The sequence below is a fragment of the Camelus bactrianus genome, chromosome 8 (assembly GCF_048773025.1).
Source record: "Camelus bactrianus isolate YW-2024 breed Bactrian camel chromosome 8, ASM4877302v1, whole genome shotgun sequence".
NCBI lineage: Eukaryota > Metazoa > Chordata > Mammalia > Artiodactyla > Camelidae > Camelus > Camelus bactrianus.
In genome coordinates this window covers 17099708-17114712 of record NC_133546.1, presented here as the reverse complement: position 1 = coordinate 17114712, position 15005 = coordinate 17099708, and the positions used below count along the sequence as shown (strand labels likewise).

At 35.7% G+C, this 15005-nt stretch overlaps 1 protein-coding gene across 4 annotated transcripts in view; it reads left to right on the top strand.

Annotated features, from left to right (window-relative positions):
- Nucleotides 1-15005, top strand: part of ADGB (androglobin) — a 148147-nt gene that overhangs the window by 22791 nt on the left and 110351 nt on the right. For all 4 annotated transcript variants that reach the window (XM_074368212.1, XM_074368213.1, XM_074368211.1 and 1 more), the window contains exons 3-5: nt 1752-1844; nt 4988-5059; nt 6847-7056. In XM_074368212.1, coding sequence (XP_074224313.1) covers nt 1752-1844; nt 4988-5059; nt 6847-7056 — 375 coding nt within the window. The remainder of the gene's footprint in view (nt 1-1751; nt 1845-4987; nt 5060-6846; nt 7057-15005) is intronic.

Sequence of the window (15005 nt, the reverse complement as noted above, 5' to 3'; positions counted from 1 at the left end):
AAGAGAAACAGAACCAAGTTACTGAACAGCAAGAGGAAAAACCAGGTAATAGAAACAAATCCACAGGGTGCTCTTTTGGAATTGCCAGCTAGGGGACTTTAAAATAACTATATTAATACTTGCAGGGAAAAAACAATGTGAGGGAACCCCAGAAGTCTATTAAAGCTCCTGGAAACCTCAGTTTATTTTTTAAGGATTCACTCTTTAATCATTTTGACTAGGTGTTGGGGTTGCCTTTGTCTTCATTTAAATTATTCTAGTATCTTAAAAGTGACAATAAACCACATGCTCCAGATATACATAGACACATTATGTTTAAAGCTCAGGCAATGCCCTCAAATACAACATATTTCTCAAGCCACACTAGCACTAGGATAAACATGTAATTACAATGAAAATCACAAAATGGTATTTATTTGCCCCTTTCCCCGTGAAGGTGAAATTTACTTGTTTTTTCCCATATAGATAGTTTATGTTCTTCTAGCATTTTGTTTGTACTCCTAGAAATGTTCGTGTTATTTGTTGTAAAGCTCCCATTCCCCTACCATCTTATGAGCTATGAGAACTTTAACATAGCAGCACTCTGAAGTCTTTCTAACTTACTAGATTTCTTGCTTTTGGATGTCATTCTTTCTCTAGAACTCACTGACCCATAGTTGGGGCTCAGAAATTAATAAATGGCATTCTTGAGCATTCATCCCAGAGAAATGGAAAGTTATTTTCACACAAAAACCCGCTACCTGTACACAAATGTTCATAGCAACTTTATTAGTAGGGGAGCCAAAATGGAAACAGCCCAGATGTCCCTCAATGGGCAGATGGTAAACAAGCAAATATCCGTATCATGAAATATTACTCAGCAATAAACAGCAAACTATTGATACATGCAACAGCTTGAATGGATTGAATCTCCAGGGAATTAGGCAGAGAGAAATAAACAGAATCCAGAGGGTTACAGACTATATGATTCCGTTCATATAGCATTACTGAAATGACAAAATTATAGCAATTGAGTCTAGATTAACAATTGCCAAGTGGTAGGAATTAAGCACAGAGTGAGGAGGCGGAGGGTGGGTGTGGCTATAAAAGAGTATAAGAAGGCTCCTTGTGCTGATGGAACTGTTTGGTATCTTGACTGTGTCATTGTCACTATCCAAGTGGCATTCTATAGTTTTGCAAGATGTTACCTCTAGAGAAATGGGGTAGAGAACACAGAAACTCCCTGTATTATTTCATACAAGGCCTTCTGAATCATTACGTCAAAATAACAAATGTAATTAAAACAATTAATAGATGAATGTCAGATCAAAGGTAAAGATTTCATTTACATATAATCCTCTTTATGATTCTAACAGTTGAAAAGTAAGTAAATACTTTTCAATCTTCTCTACTCAGGTTAAAAAACAAAACAAAACAATATTTTCAGTGGAGAATGTGGCCATATTTGGCCCATCCAGACTTGCTCCCCAGCACACCTAATTCACATTCCAAAGCAGCTCATGCCTGTTTGGACTGCTTCCTCTGCTATCAAAATGCTACTCAGCAATCGAGGTTTTGTTAATTAAATATAGTAGTTTTAATTTCAGTATTCAAGTGTTCTATGAACTAGCTCTGAGAACAAATACACAAATTGCTCTATAAATGCTTATTTATTGATCAAATCAATGCACTTATTCATTTTTATTAGAATAGAATTGGTTTTATTTTTAATAAAACTTACGGAGAAAAGGCCTAATACATTTTTTATATAGCATTTTTTTGAAGACCCTGAAGGAAAGATTGAATTGCCGCCATCATTGAAAATTTATTCCTGGAAACGTCCACAGGATTTTTTAATTAATCAGGTAAGAAATATTTTTACTCTTATACAAAACATGTGTTAACTTTGAGAGGCGGTATCCTAGTTATGAAAATTTGCATTTTAAAGACAATTTAGGGTAATTTTTTCCTGTGCTATTTAGTAAGAAAAAGTAATTACTTTTTGGCATTTAAATTGTAAATAAATGTTTATCAATATAGTTTGTACTGGTTTCCAAGAGGATATTGAAATTTTCTTGTGCTGGTTTCTTACACTGGTTTTCAAGCAACTATAGAAATTTTGTTTAGAGCCTCAAGTTTTCTTCTTCCCTTCATGATGTCGAATTATAACCTAAAATGCTGCAAACAGTTATTCCATAATTTCTGACAGACTTTCTCCTGTTTCTTACCAGGAACTCACATGGTGTTAAGGTCTGTTGACTCTGGTGTTTATTAGCATTAATTTTCCAGCCCAAGAGGTTTGCACTTGGGTCTCTCTATTCTAGGAATTCCTGAAGCATTTCCCAAGGGCCACTTTCATTTCTGAACCCCATTTGAATCATATTCACATGGACATCACCCTGAGAAAGCTTCATTTTAAATAGCACTTATGCACATTAAAACTTCAGACCCACTGGTCTATCTTTCTAATTAATAGCCTTGTTACTTTGAATATATTTAGTATTTCCAAGGGGTTAACCATCACTAATGCCTTTTTTCCCTTCTTGAGTCTCTTATTTTCGTTTGCATGGAAAAACCAACAGATTAAATTCGTTATTTAGTGCAAGTCAAAAAGTTGCAATGGAGCTGATTCTTGTGTACATTATGTAATCCACTGCATCTGTCTCGATGCAAAGTGATTTTATTCCTAAGAGTTTCAGCTTTTATAAGAACTACTGCTAATGCAGAAAATACAATTTATCCATCATTTTCCAATTACTGTTATTAGTTGAGAAAGTCAGAAATTCTAAATCTCAAATATTTATTAAAATAAGAAAATAAGTAGGTACATCTTTGTCCATCAGAATATTTATTCAATGCCTACTTGTAAGACGTTTTAAATAATAGAAATTACATATGCATGAAGCATGCCTTTAAATTAATTACTTATGTTAGGTAATACTGAAATGAAGAATGTAAATTCTGTAGTGTTAATATAAAGCACTTAATATTTTTGTATTATTAGTACTCAGGCTCAACTCAATATAGGTTCAGAGTTTACATTCCATGCAAATGAAGGATATGAATTCCACGAAGTGAAAGTGTTGTAAATTTGAATAAGTAGAAAAGTTTTATAACTTCTCCTCTTTTTAGCATACTTTAGTTCTGAGAGAGACATTTGTACTGAAAATAAACTGACTCATTGATGCTGATGACCCTTCCACCTGTATTTATGGAAATGCATCTGTCTCCGTACCTCTACTCTCCCTCTGCACTCACTCCTTCTCCTGATCCATCACACGGCAGTATGGACCAGAACAGCTGGAACTGAAAGTCTAGCGAATCAAGAAAGTTTTAAAGTAGCGCTTGTCAAGTTTTAATGTCTAAGTCCACAGTGGTAAATGCATTTTACATTAAGACTCATTAAATATGTGAAGTCCAGACAAAATATTGCAAAATGATAATGACATTTCCATAGGAAATTTACTCAGTTCTATTATATTCCATATATATGTACTGCTGACACATTTTACAGATGTATATACATGTGTATATAGTCCTGACCCATTAAATGGTTTCATGAATCACTAAATAATTGCAACCCACAATTTAAAAAACACTAGAAACATACTCCAGAACACTAAGTAAAGTATGAAATCCAAGGACATGATTTAAGTCAGAGAGATGCTAAGTAATTAAAAAACTTAAAAGACTGAATTTAAGATAGAGTCAACAGGGATCATTCCAACCAAGGAGATTAACAAGCCCTGATCTTATAGTGAGTAATCGGATCTGTTCATTTCTGAGAACCAGATATGGGTGGCCCAGGTCCCTGAATGTTGACTATATTAAACAGATGTAAGATGTCTAACAATTTATCTTCCCTGAGGTACAGGTGTAGGGGACAGAGATGCTAAAATACCATTGTAGAGACCTCTGTCTTAATATTTGTTGTCTTTTATGAACTGTCATTGTCTCCTTTTCATTTGTCAGTGGGTGACTATTAAGTCTAACCCTTCAAACCTTAGATATCTAATCCTTACTTAATCTGTGATTAATCAATTTTAATGCATTTGGTACTTGCTGAAAGGGATAAGCACTTTAGAAGTGTTACCGTACAGTCAGACAAGCCAGAATACTACATACATGTGTACATATATATTTATAAACATTAAGTTATATATATGTAACTTTTATAAGTTATATAAATTATGTTGATGAATTATGAAAATGAGTCAGTTCAGGCTTCCAAGGTAGTTTTAGGTAAGTTTTTCTCAGACATACAAAAATATTTTACTGAGCTTTCAAGATGCTAATTATACAAGTGATTGAGAGTAACTGATGGCATCAGTTTCTATAAAAATCTATTTCACTAATCAAAACCATTTTCATGTTAATTTGACATGTTAAGTAAATAAGATTGATATTAATTGTAACAAATTTTTAGAACTGTTACAAGTCATGTTTTTCCCTATTATGTTTATTCCTTACTAAATACATAAAAGCAACTTTTAAATACATGCCAATTGAATAATGGCCACCAAATTAACTTTAAAATGCATAACAAGATTTAAAGTTGAGCAAGATTTTAGAAAGCTGTCACAGCTAATAGTTTTCATCCAAGATGAAGATATTTTTCTAGCTACCAGATGTTAACAAAGCTTCAGGTTTAACGTGAGTGGTTAATTTAAATTTCAAATCAAGTTTTAAACATAATTTGTGCATGCTTGCTAAGTTTAGCTGCATATGTTATACTTAAAACATTTTATTTGTATGTTAAAACACTATATTTTTTTAGGCATTACATTATTAAATTAATGTAGCCCACCCATATCTCTAACAGGGTTATCTTATGGAATAAAATGCTTAGCTTTTATTTCTTCTAATTACTCTGGTTGCAGGAAATCAAATCAAGCTCGGCCTGCTTACAGCACATAAACTATTTTATTAAGCTACATTTCATTTATTTTTCCTAAGAAGTAATATCTCTTTATATATATATATATATATATATATTTTAAAATTTCAGGCTCCAGTGGTTGTGAAAAATGAAATCCTGTTTGACTTGTTTTCAGCAAACGAGCACTTGATCTGCAGTGAGGTAAGTAGGAGCGTATGAACCGAAGAAAAGCCTCATTGCAGAGTGCCTTCCGGACCTGCTCAAACCACTGTCAGTCCTCAGTTTCAGTTCTCCCTTGCTCACCTTCCAGTTTTGGTATAAATGAGTATTTCATATTCCAGACATTCAAAGAGGAAGAAGCCTCTTTAATTGAGCCTAGCGAGAGAATGGATGGGGGAAGGTTAATATCAGCACTGTGTGTGTCCCTATTCTCCTGCCCAGGGACCCAGGGGAGCTGGGTTCTCACCATCTGAGCATTTCTCCTCTGGATCCCTGTGCCTAGCAATTGGCATGAAGTTGTTTCGAGTCTTGCCCCGCATCATGTCCAAGAGCAGTGTGTTCGGTGTTGTTTGTCTTGCTGACGTCGGGAAATCATGGGGTGAGGTTCAACTGCAACACCTCACCTAAACAAGCCAGATTTTCAGCACAACAGTCTTATTGCCTGTGGGAACGCTCCACCCCATGTCTCCACCCTGGGTTTCATCTGTCAGAGGTAGACCTGTTCCACTCCCTCAAGGTAGTTACATCAGAAACAGGCTTTTTGATGATTTTCTCTTAAGACCCAGACAGAAGAGTGAGGCATAGTCATTATTGATTCAAATATTTTGTCTTTCTTATTTTTAAAATCTTGACTAATATTAACATAAAAATATTTCTTCAAGTTGTACTGATTAGTATAAAATTATCTCTGAATTGTGTTTTTTTTTATTGAAGTATAAATGATTTACAATGTTGTGTTAGTTTCAGGTGTACAGCAAGGTGATTCAATTATACATATACATACACATATATATATATACACACACTCTTTTTCAGATTCTTTTTCCGTTATAAGTTATTATAAGATATTGAATATAGTTCCCTATGCTCTACAGTAGGCCCTTGAATTGTTTTATATTTTATAATTTAGTCTAAAATGTGCTTATTTTATGAATTCTAAACATACATAGGCTTCAGTGTATGGTTTTTCAAGGGAGGTATAAAATATTCTATAGTAAAATTTCCAGGTGTACAATAGGACATATGTCCTATTAACCAAACTTTAAGAAATTTCCTAGACAATGCAAATAAAGGAAAGTATAAATCTTACAATGATAGTTTCACGTATTTAATCTCCTTACAAACCACACAGCAACACAAACTCCAAAATTCACCTCTGCACTGTGTCTTGCTGCCTGTTAAAAACCCTGCAAGTGGGAGTTTTACTTGGAGCACTTCTGCATCTGCAGACCAACACAGAAATAAGAACCTTAGAGTGTACGTAAGTGTTTGTGTGTAATTTCAATTCTTTCTCGTGTCTCATTTATTGTCTGAAAGATCTTGTTGACACAAAGGATCACTTCCTTCTCAAAACTTCTCAGCGTTTACAGAAGAGTAGCTCGGTCTTTTATAAAAAGTTAATTGCAAAATAAAATCACCATTGCTCTCAGAAGCTTTCAGTCTCCCTCTCTCCCCTCTCCTCTCTCTTTTTGTGACACACACACATACACACACACACACACCCCTAAAAGGGAGGTCAGTGTCAAATTACTGACAGCTCCGGAAGACAGCTCTTAGCTAAGAATTTACAGCTTGTTTGGTGGCTGTATTTCCTGAAAACAAAAGCAAGCTCTATGACTTTATTCTGTGGGTCAAAAAATCAAAATGCGGAATACACTCCATATCAAATGTAGTATTACTACTGGAAGTAGATTTTCAGCTGTCCACCCCCTCCAAATTACAGTGCCAATAACTGAAAAATAATCAACACTACTGGTTTTTATCTTTAGCTGATGAGATGGATTATCAGTGAGATCTATGCCGTGTGGAAGATCTTCAACAGGGGTGCTTTGAACAGTTATTTCAAAAGGACGTCAGGGGAGCCTCCTCTTCTGACCTGGAAGCCCTGGGAACACATTTACTCCCTGTGCAAGGCTGTGAAAGGTCACATGCCCTTGTTCAACAGCTATGGAAAGTATGTTGTGAAACTTTACTGGATGGTAAGTTTGTGTTCACATGCATTAAATTTTGTGTGTCTTTCATACTGAAATATCTTTGTCTTACTGGCTGTTAAGGAGACTAATAGAAGATGAGGCAGTTTAGGAAGGATACCAACTGTGTGCCTACTGGGAGGGGGCAATGTCCTGTATTTGTAATTTGAGTTTAAAAAGAACACAGTGACACCAGTCCCATGTGCTTTTTAAACTGGTGCTGTCGGGACCATGGAGAGGTGACTCTCTGCTGCCTTTGCCCTCCCAGGGGTGCAGTCTGGGCAGGCAGGTGGGTGCACAGGGCTCTCCCCTCTCTGATGTGGTATCAGGGTCGTGAGCCGGAGAGAGTGCCCGTGCCTGAGACTTGTCCGGTCCTCTCTTGGTATTTGCTGCTCCCAGTGGCCCTGATCCATCCATGTTTTTCTCTCCTCAACTTGAGGTTTATTTTCATATCACCAGTTCTCACTCTGACACAGAAAGTTTTTACCTCTGCCTGAAAGGAAGCAATTGGTATAGTAGGAAGCACAAATAGAGAATTACAAACCCCTTAATTAATATGGCAAAGTCGACTCACGCCACATTTAGCAATGCTGGATTATATTAAGCACCTTTGGGTTTTTAATGGTGAAATGAACACCCAGCTACACGATTTGCAGAGCCTCCTGTTCAAAAATTGTTAAGAATTTCAAGACAGTGATATCAACACTTTAAACAAAGAATGGGGTCCTTCTGAGCATGGGGTTCCACGTGACAGTGCAGGTCACCATGTACCCATGAGGCTGGTCCTGGTCACTGAGAGAGAATGTTCTTGAACATGTTAAGGAGTGGGGAAGGTTAATCAAAGTGCTTTATATGTCTAAGAACATGACTTTTTCCTTAATGAGCTGGAGCCATCTCTCTTTCTGGGATGGGGAATGTTCTAAGGTCAATACTTAGGAATTAATAGAATCGTGGTGAGGTGGTACGGAAGGTCATCTTAGTCGCTGATATCCGAACTAGGAATTTGGAGGGTTTTTTTTTTTTTTTGATATTCACAGCAAGACCTTGAAAGTCAAAATGCTGTTAGAGAAAATAACTTCCTAAATTCCTTCTTTGTTTACCAATCGGGAGGCAGGTTTGGCAGAGTAGACTTGACAGTATGAAATGTGTGCAGAGAAAGGAGAGAGAGGATAAGGTATTAAGAAAGTGGATACACAGAGGATAATGTAGGATTACAGGAAGAGAGCAAACACGGGAAGGGTGAGGGGGCCAGATGCCCGGGTATTGGGCCCCACTTCTGCACATTTGCCAGAACTTGAGGTGGGACGGAATTCAAAATTACTAAGAATTTCAAAACAGCATCAGTGGAACATTAAACCAACCTTGTTAATTTCTCTCTCTGTTTCCTGACATCCTTCCTTCTTTTCTAATTTCCTCCTTGATAGGGGTCAATGTTTATTAACACTATATTCCATTTTGCAAAGAAAATGTGATTTATATCTCTTTAACTATAATGATTCCTCAGCAGCTTAAACCAAATTGAATTCACAAAAAATTTTTTAAATGTATTAGTCCAACTTGGATATCGCACTCTGATCCAGTCTTTTTTAACCTGTCTCTTTAGACAGTGTAGACCTTGAGTGAAGAGGTCTAGGAGTCAGGAAGACTGAACCTCATGTCCCGTGGCTTCTTCTGCTTCCTCATTAGTCTCACCTGAGGAATGGTGTGTGGGGGGATGCTGACAGACTGCTGAGCACTGAGATACAGCTGGTTCCATACGAAATATTTTGCAAGCAACTTACTGGCACTCATCGCTGAAGTTCATGGTCAAATTCATGCTCACTGAGATGTGACAGATAGCTCTGCTGGCCCCCAGCGTTACTAGATCCGCTTGGAGGGTTGCATGGGCCCTTCAGGGTCCCTTCCATGCAAACGCAAGAAGACCACATCCCTCAAGATGATAGGCATGTAATATGTCATGGAACAAATACAGGGGATGATAAAATGCGATAATTATGTAAAGGAGCCTAGCAAAGGTCCTGACAAATAGTAGATTCTCAGCACCATCAGCTTCCTTCCCTCTTTTCGTGTATTCTTTCCTTCCTTCTCTCTTTCCCTGCTGCTGCCTCCTATTATGGAAGCCAAAGGGATGGATAGTTCCTCCTCCTGGCCCTTTGGTAGAGTCAGGGAGAAAAGTACCTGATCAGTTTACTAGATGCTGTCTTGCCCAACAAATGGTTCTTGAGCAAAGATGTGTAAATGGAGGGGACGCAGGGGACACACAGTTATCATAGGCAACACTCAGCCTGATTCTCCCACAGTCCGATCCGCTATGGTGATTCCTTTGCCCAGACTTGCTGAGTTCCTCTGGCGTCCCTTCAAATCTGTACATCCCTTATATGTCTTTAATTGCCTATATCTTGCCTACTTACAAAACAGTTTACTCAGAGTTCTGTTATGGAATTGTAAGTATTCTTTTATCTGTTGTATGTAGTAATATATGTGAATAGAAAGGAAGCACTTTTTAAATTGGTTTTTAGCTTTCTGTCTTCCACCCAACTGGAACTTGTAATGTTATGTAGTCAGTGTGTCGTTGTTTTTCTTTACAGAGGTCTAGGACTTTTTGTCGTTTAAAGTAAGCTATCACTATCAAGAATTTAAAAGACATTTCCCCTTAATTTTATTTTAATGTTTGGACCTTTAATTTGTTTTATCTACTGTGAGAAATGAAGAACTGGTTAATTTTTTATTCCAAAGGCTTAGCTAGTTACCCCACTATTATATATTGAATGTTCTACTTTTACCCATTGATTTTAAAAACCACATTTATCTTACACTCATTTCCAGTTTGAACTTGTGTTTGGTTTTGGACTGTATTTTCTTCCACTGTTTTTCTTGTCCTATTCAGATACCATTCAGCTTTAATTATTATGAATTTATAGTTTGTTTTGATTTATTTAAGAATAAAATCCACCTGATATTCTTGTTTCCATATTTTCTTGACATGTTTTTTGAGTAAATATTTTTATTAGTATTTTCTTTGAACTCATATTTGTAATTATTTATCCTTTATTACATATATAAAAAGGTTTAGTCCATATCATTGTGGTTTTTGTTCAATTTAACACAGCTTCCCCTCTCTTGAGTATTTTATTTTGATTCATCTTTCATTCAGATGGAGTATGCATTCCAAAATTTTATTCACTTAGAATATATATGTGGTATATTTGGGTTAACTTGGTTTATTGAGGTCTGTTTTTCTTTATATACGATTGTTATATGAATAATAATTTGGCTACATATGGAATAAATGGATAATACACTTTTTGTTTAGACGCAATAAGCAATGCTTAATTATCTCCTGGTTTTAGTGTTTCAGACACTCATTCTGAAGCCTTTACTCTCCTCCCTGTCTGAAACCCTGACTCTCTCTCCTCCCTCTGCTTCATTTTTCTCCATACACTGAGTATGAAGCAGCCAGCGTCCCATCCACTTAGTGTATTTATTAGTAGATGGAAAAATATTACCTCCTAGCTGTTTTCTTTTTCCAGGGCTTTTGTTCAAATATATATTTCTTATGTTCCTATGTTGTTCCAATCTACAGTTATTTTCATTAAGTTAATACACAATGCAAATTACAACACTCTCCTGCTAGTCCTCCTCTACTTCACTTTATTCTTTAAAATTGGAACTGTAGTCCTCCAAAGGCTATAGAAAAATGCTGATAGCAATGCTAATAAGTAGATAAATAGATGTGATTTTTAAAGGGAAGCAAACAAGAATTTTGCTGTTTCAAAAACTGTGTTCATGTGATAGATGACTGCCTGGTTTTCTAGCTGGTAGAAATCTTTTCTCTCTGGGCTGGGGGCAGACATCTATTCTTCGATCTCCCTAATTCCCAGGCGGAAGGGCTGAGTCAACACCTGCTTGCATATTAGGCATTAGAGTAAGTTATTTCTGACAAGATAAAGTATATTGCTATTTTTTTCTTTTCTTGGCGCTTTCCAAGAATACATAATTTAATTTTTAATTTTTTTCCTCTTCCAATTCCAGTTCAGTATTTACATATTAATCCTTTGCTTTTCACTATAAATATTTAAGAAATATGTCCATAAAACAATCTTTGTTCCCTTCTATTGCTTGATTCAGGGTAATGTACTGGAAACACATCTGCATTTATTTTCCTTCCCCTGCTCCATCTTCTGCACCTTAAGTCTCCTCCTCACTGTTTTTCCTTCCATTTTTTTTTTTTGATGCTTTTTTATTTGTTTCTTATTGAACATTGACTTTCCTTCTCTGCCTTATTACATGTATTCTTCTCCCCCTTTCCTGTTGTCTCTGGAGGCAATTACGTTAGTCATTTCTTCAAAGTAAATCAGTCAATCAGAGCCTCTCGGCATGATGTTTAAAGTTCAGATTTTTACATAAGCACATCATTTTCCCCATAAAGTATTCCCATTTTTTTTCCAGTTTGGATTCTAAGTAAATAGCACCAAGGTTCTTTGTCATCAGCCAGTTAAAAATGTATTGGGTAGCATGAAGAGCAGCGTTATAAAACAAAGATTTTTTCTCTCTTCGTTCCCTTGGCAGCGATAACACTGCTACTGGGCCACGTGTAGCCCCATCGGGTACTTTTGGCTCCTCGAAAGAAGCAAGTATATTACTGCTCTCCTCTTGAAATATGTACTGCTCTTGGCAGCCTTTCTCTATGTGTCCCAGTGCTTTCATTTGTCTCTGAATGGACAGGGAAAACCCACACATTGGGATCAATAGTTTTCTCTAGTTGCCATCTATCCGTCCAAATAAAAAACGTATTAGCTTTTATTTCTGATTTACTTTTGAAACACAATATTATTGTCAAATCCAGAGTTTATTAAACTGTGGGGTGCAGGCACACCAGCATCAACACCACCCAACCTGTTTCCCAGACCCCAGCCCAGCTGCCTTGAGTCTCTGTGCAGAGCCTGCAGTCAGCTCTCTTGAAACAAGCTGTCTCCCACCCAGTGATGTCTTTTTCTCTTTAAACAGTGTTTTCAAGGTATATGCCATGACAAATTATTTTTCCAACATTCCATTACGTTTTTTCCAAAATGGAAATATTTTTATTCTCAGTTCTTTATTAACATTATATATACTTTCAGTAAATTATGTATGCTTTTAGTAAATCAAACCCAAACACTGTTAAAATATTTAAATTAGTAAGTAAAATTTCCCTATGATGCTACTACCCAGACAATCATAGTAAATGATGTCTCTAATCCTAAACATTTTTCTTATAAACATATGTAAACCTATTATACGTAATCTATACCAACAGTAAGATCATACAATACTCATCATTCTGTGTTTTTTCCCTAACCATGGATATTTCTTATGCTAATATTTACTGATCTACCTTGTACTCCACAGTTGACCCTTGAATGACAGGCTTGAACTGTCCAGGTCCACTTATAAGTACTTTTTTTTTTTTAAATAAATACAGAACTATGTTTGTGATCTGCCCTCGGTTGAATCCTCATATAAGGAGGGTCAACTATGGGACTTGAGTCTCCCCAGATTTTGGTATAAGTGGCCAGTTCTGGGACCAATCCCCCACCTGAGGAGGGGCAGTGTGCTTCACTGTTGCACGGTTAGTGTGGAAATGAGAGTCCTTCCAATAGGCTCTCACCAGGCCAGGGGGCCTCTTGTTCACTCAGGAGGACGACGGAAGTCAGTTCTTCCTGTGGCTCCACTGGGGAGGGAAACTGCCTCGTTTACTTCAGAGCAGGTGTAGCAGTCAGAGTTCTACCCGCAGGCCCTAGGTGGGAAGGGCACCCCACCTGTTACTGCAGTGGCAGTAGAAGTGAAGTCCGGATTCCAGCTCATCTATGTAACTCTGACCATTCAGGTTTTTGATGAAATCTCTGTCCACTGGTTACTCTTTTCCTGATCTTTTGTAATTGTGACTTAAGCTATTAATTATAAAACAGTTTTTTATTTTCCTTGCAGCATAGTCATAGGAAGAAGAGGTTATAAATATATGTAGCCATTTAGTTATTATAACCTAGAATTCAAATATGAAAAATATTAAAATTTGAACATGACTATATTCTAAAATATCTTACTAATTTATGTTTATATTAGCAAAAAAATCTTTCTTCATAAGCATGCTGTAATTAAACATTTTGATGATCTTTTAGAATTATGTGGAACACAGTAAAGTCCATAAAAATGTCAAATATACATCATTTACATGCAGTCACAAGAAAATACCAAATGCAAAAATAATTCAATGTTCTATGATGAGGTATCAAAAATAGTTATATTTATATATATATATATATAATATTTCATTCATTCATAAACTTTAAGGGAGAAACCAACCAATGTATTAAATCAAAAAATTCTAAGAAAATTGTCATAACTTTAGTCGTTATGTTTTAGATATATAATACCAAACGTTTATCCCTGTGTATTTTTTGTAACAGCTTTATTGAAATACATGTCACATACCACACAGTTCACCCATTTAAAGTGTACAGTTCAATGGTGTTTAACAATCAAAGCATTCTTAATTGAAGTGTGTTCCCACTGATCAGCGCTGGAAACAGACGATATTTGTTGAATTGGTCTAACGAGTTCTTATGGCTACATAAGACTTTTCCTTCTTAGGAATCTAGTAGCCTCTTCAAAAACTTTTTTTGAAATCTAAGTATAAGAAGGGAGCTCCTATTACTGTTTTTTTTTTCATTGTAGTAAAACATATATTTTTAACATAACATTTACTGTTTTAACCATTATAAATGTACAATTCAGAGATTCGTAGTTTTACAAGGCTGTGCAATCATCGCAACTATTTATCTCCACAACTTTTTTATCATTCCCGATGGAAATTCTGCATCCATTAAACAATATCTTCTCATTCCTCTCTCTTCCAGACCCTGGTAATCTCTGTTATACTTTATATCTCTGTAAATCAGATTTTTCCAGGTATATTATGTGAGTGGAATTATACAATATTTGTCTTTTGTATCTGGTTTATTTCACTATGCTTTCTTTTAGATCATTTCACTTAAAACTAGAAGGAAGAGCTAAATACTTGTGCTTTTTAACCCTGTCTTGCCCTACATCATCTATTAGGAAAGAAAAAAAAGTCATGTAACCACTAAATAAGGTAGTATGAGTTCAGTTACAAGTGTTAAAAAAGAAAACATTTTTTACTCTGTTGTTCTCATCTACCTGGGAAAAGTATCCTGCCCCTCAAATCTTGAGTTTAGATGTCACCTTCTTGTGAAGACATCCCCCAAGCAAAATTAGTCACACTTTCCTTTTGGTCCTAGAGCATTTTAAACATATTACATTTTATGTTGTTTGCTTATATACCTTCCCTCACTAGACTATAAGCAACTCAATAGTATCAGTATAGGCCATGTGTTATGTGGGTTCACAATGCTTACATCACTGCTGAAACTATTTCTTGGGCAAAAGAATGAACTCATAATAAAATTTCACATCTAAAACCAAAGTTTAAAAAAATGTGAGTTAATAATCAGTAATTTTATCATTTGTCTCAAGCTTTTAATTATGAAGTAATACATATACAGGTAAATGTATAATGAGTTTATTAAATAAATTATTAACTTTATGTTAAAAATAGATCTTTAATTAGGAGTAGGAGTAATATGGTCATTGGAAGTACAAGATCACTGAGCCTATGAGGATAAATTATGATTACTAAAGTTATATTTGTAGAATTTGCATTATGATTGTATTAAGTTCTTTAATTATGCCCAAACTTATCCATACTTGTATGATGTTTTGGTTTTGTTATTTGAAACACTTTAATTTACTGCAATATGTAGGATGGGGTGCTCAAGAATATGCTAAAGAACCTCATAAATAATGACACTATTGATACAAAGTTCTGTAATTACATTAAATAAAATAATAAGCTAAAATTCTCAGCCAGAGCAGTGTTGAATACCAGTATGTCAGTCATT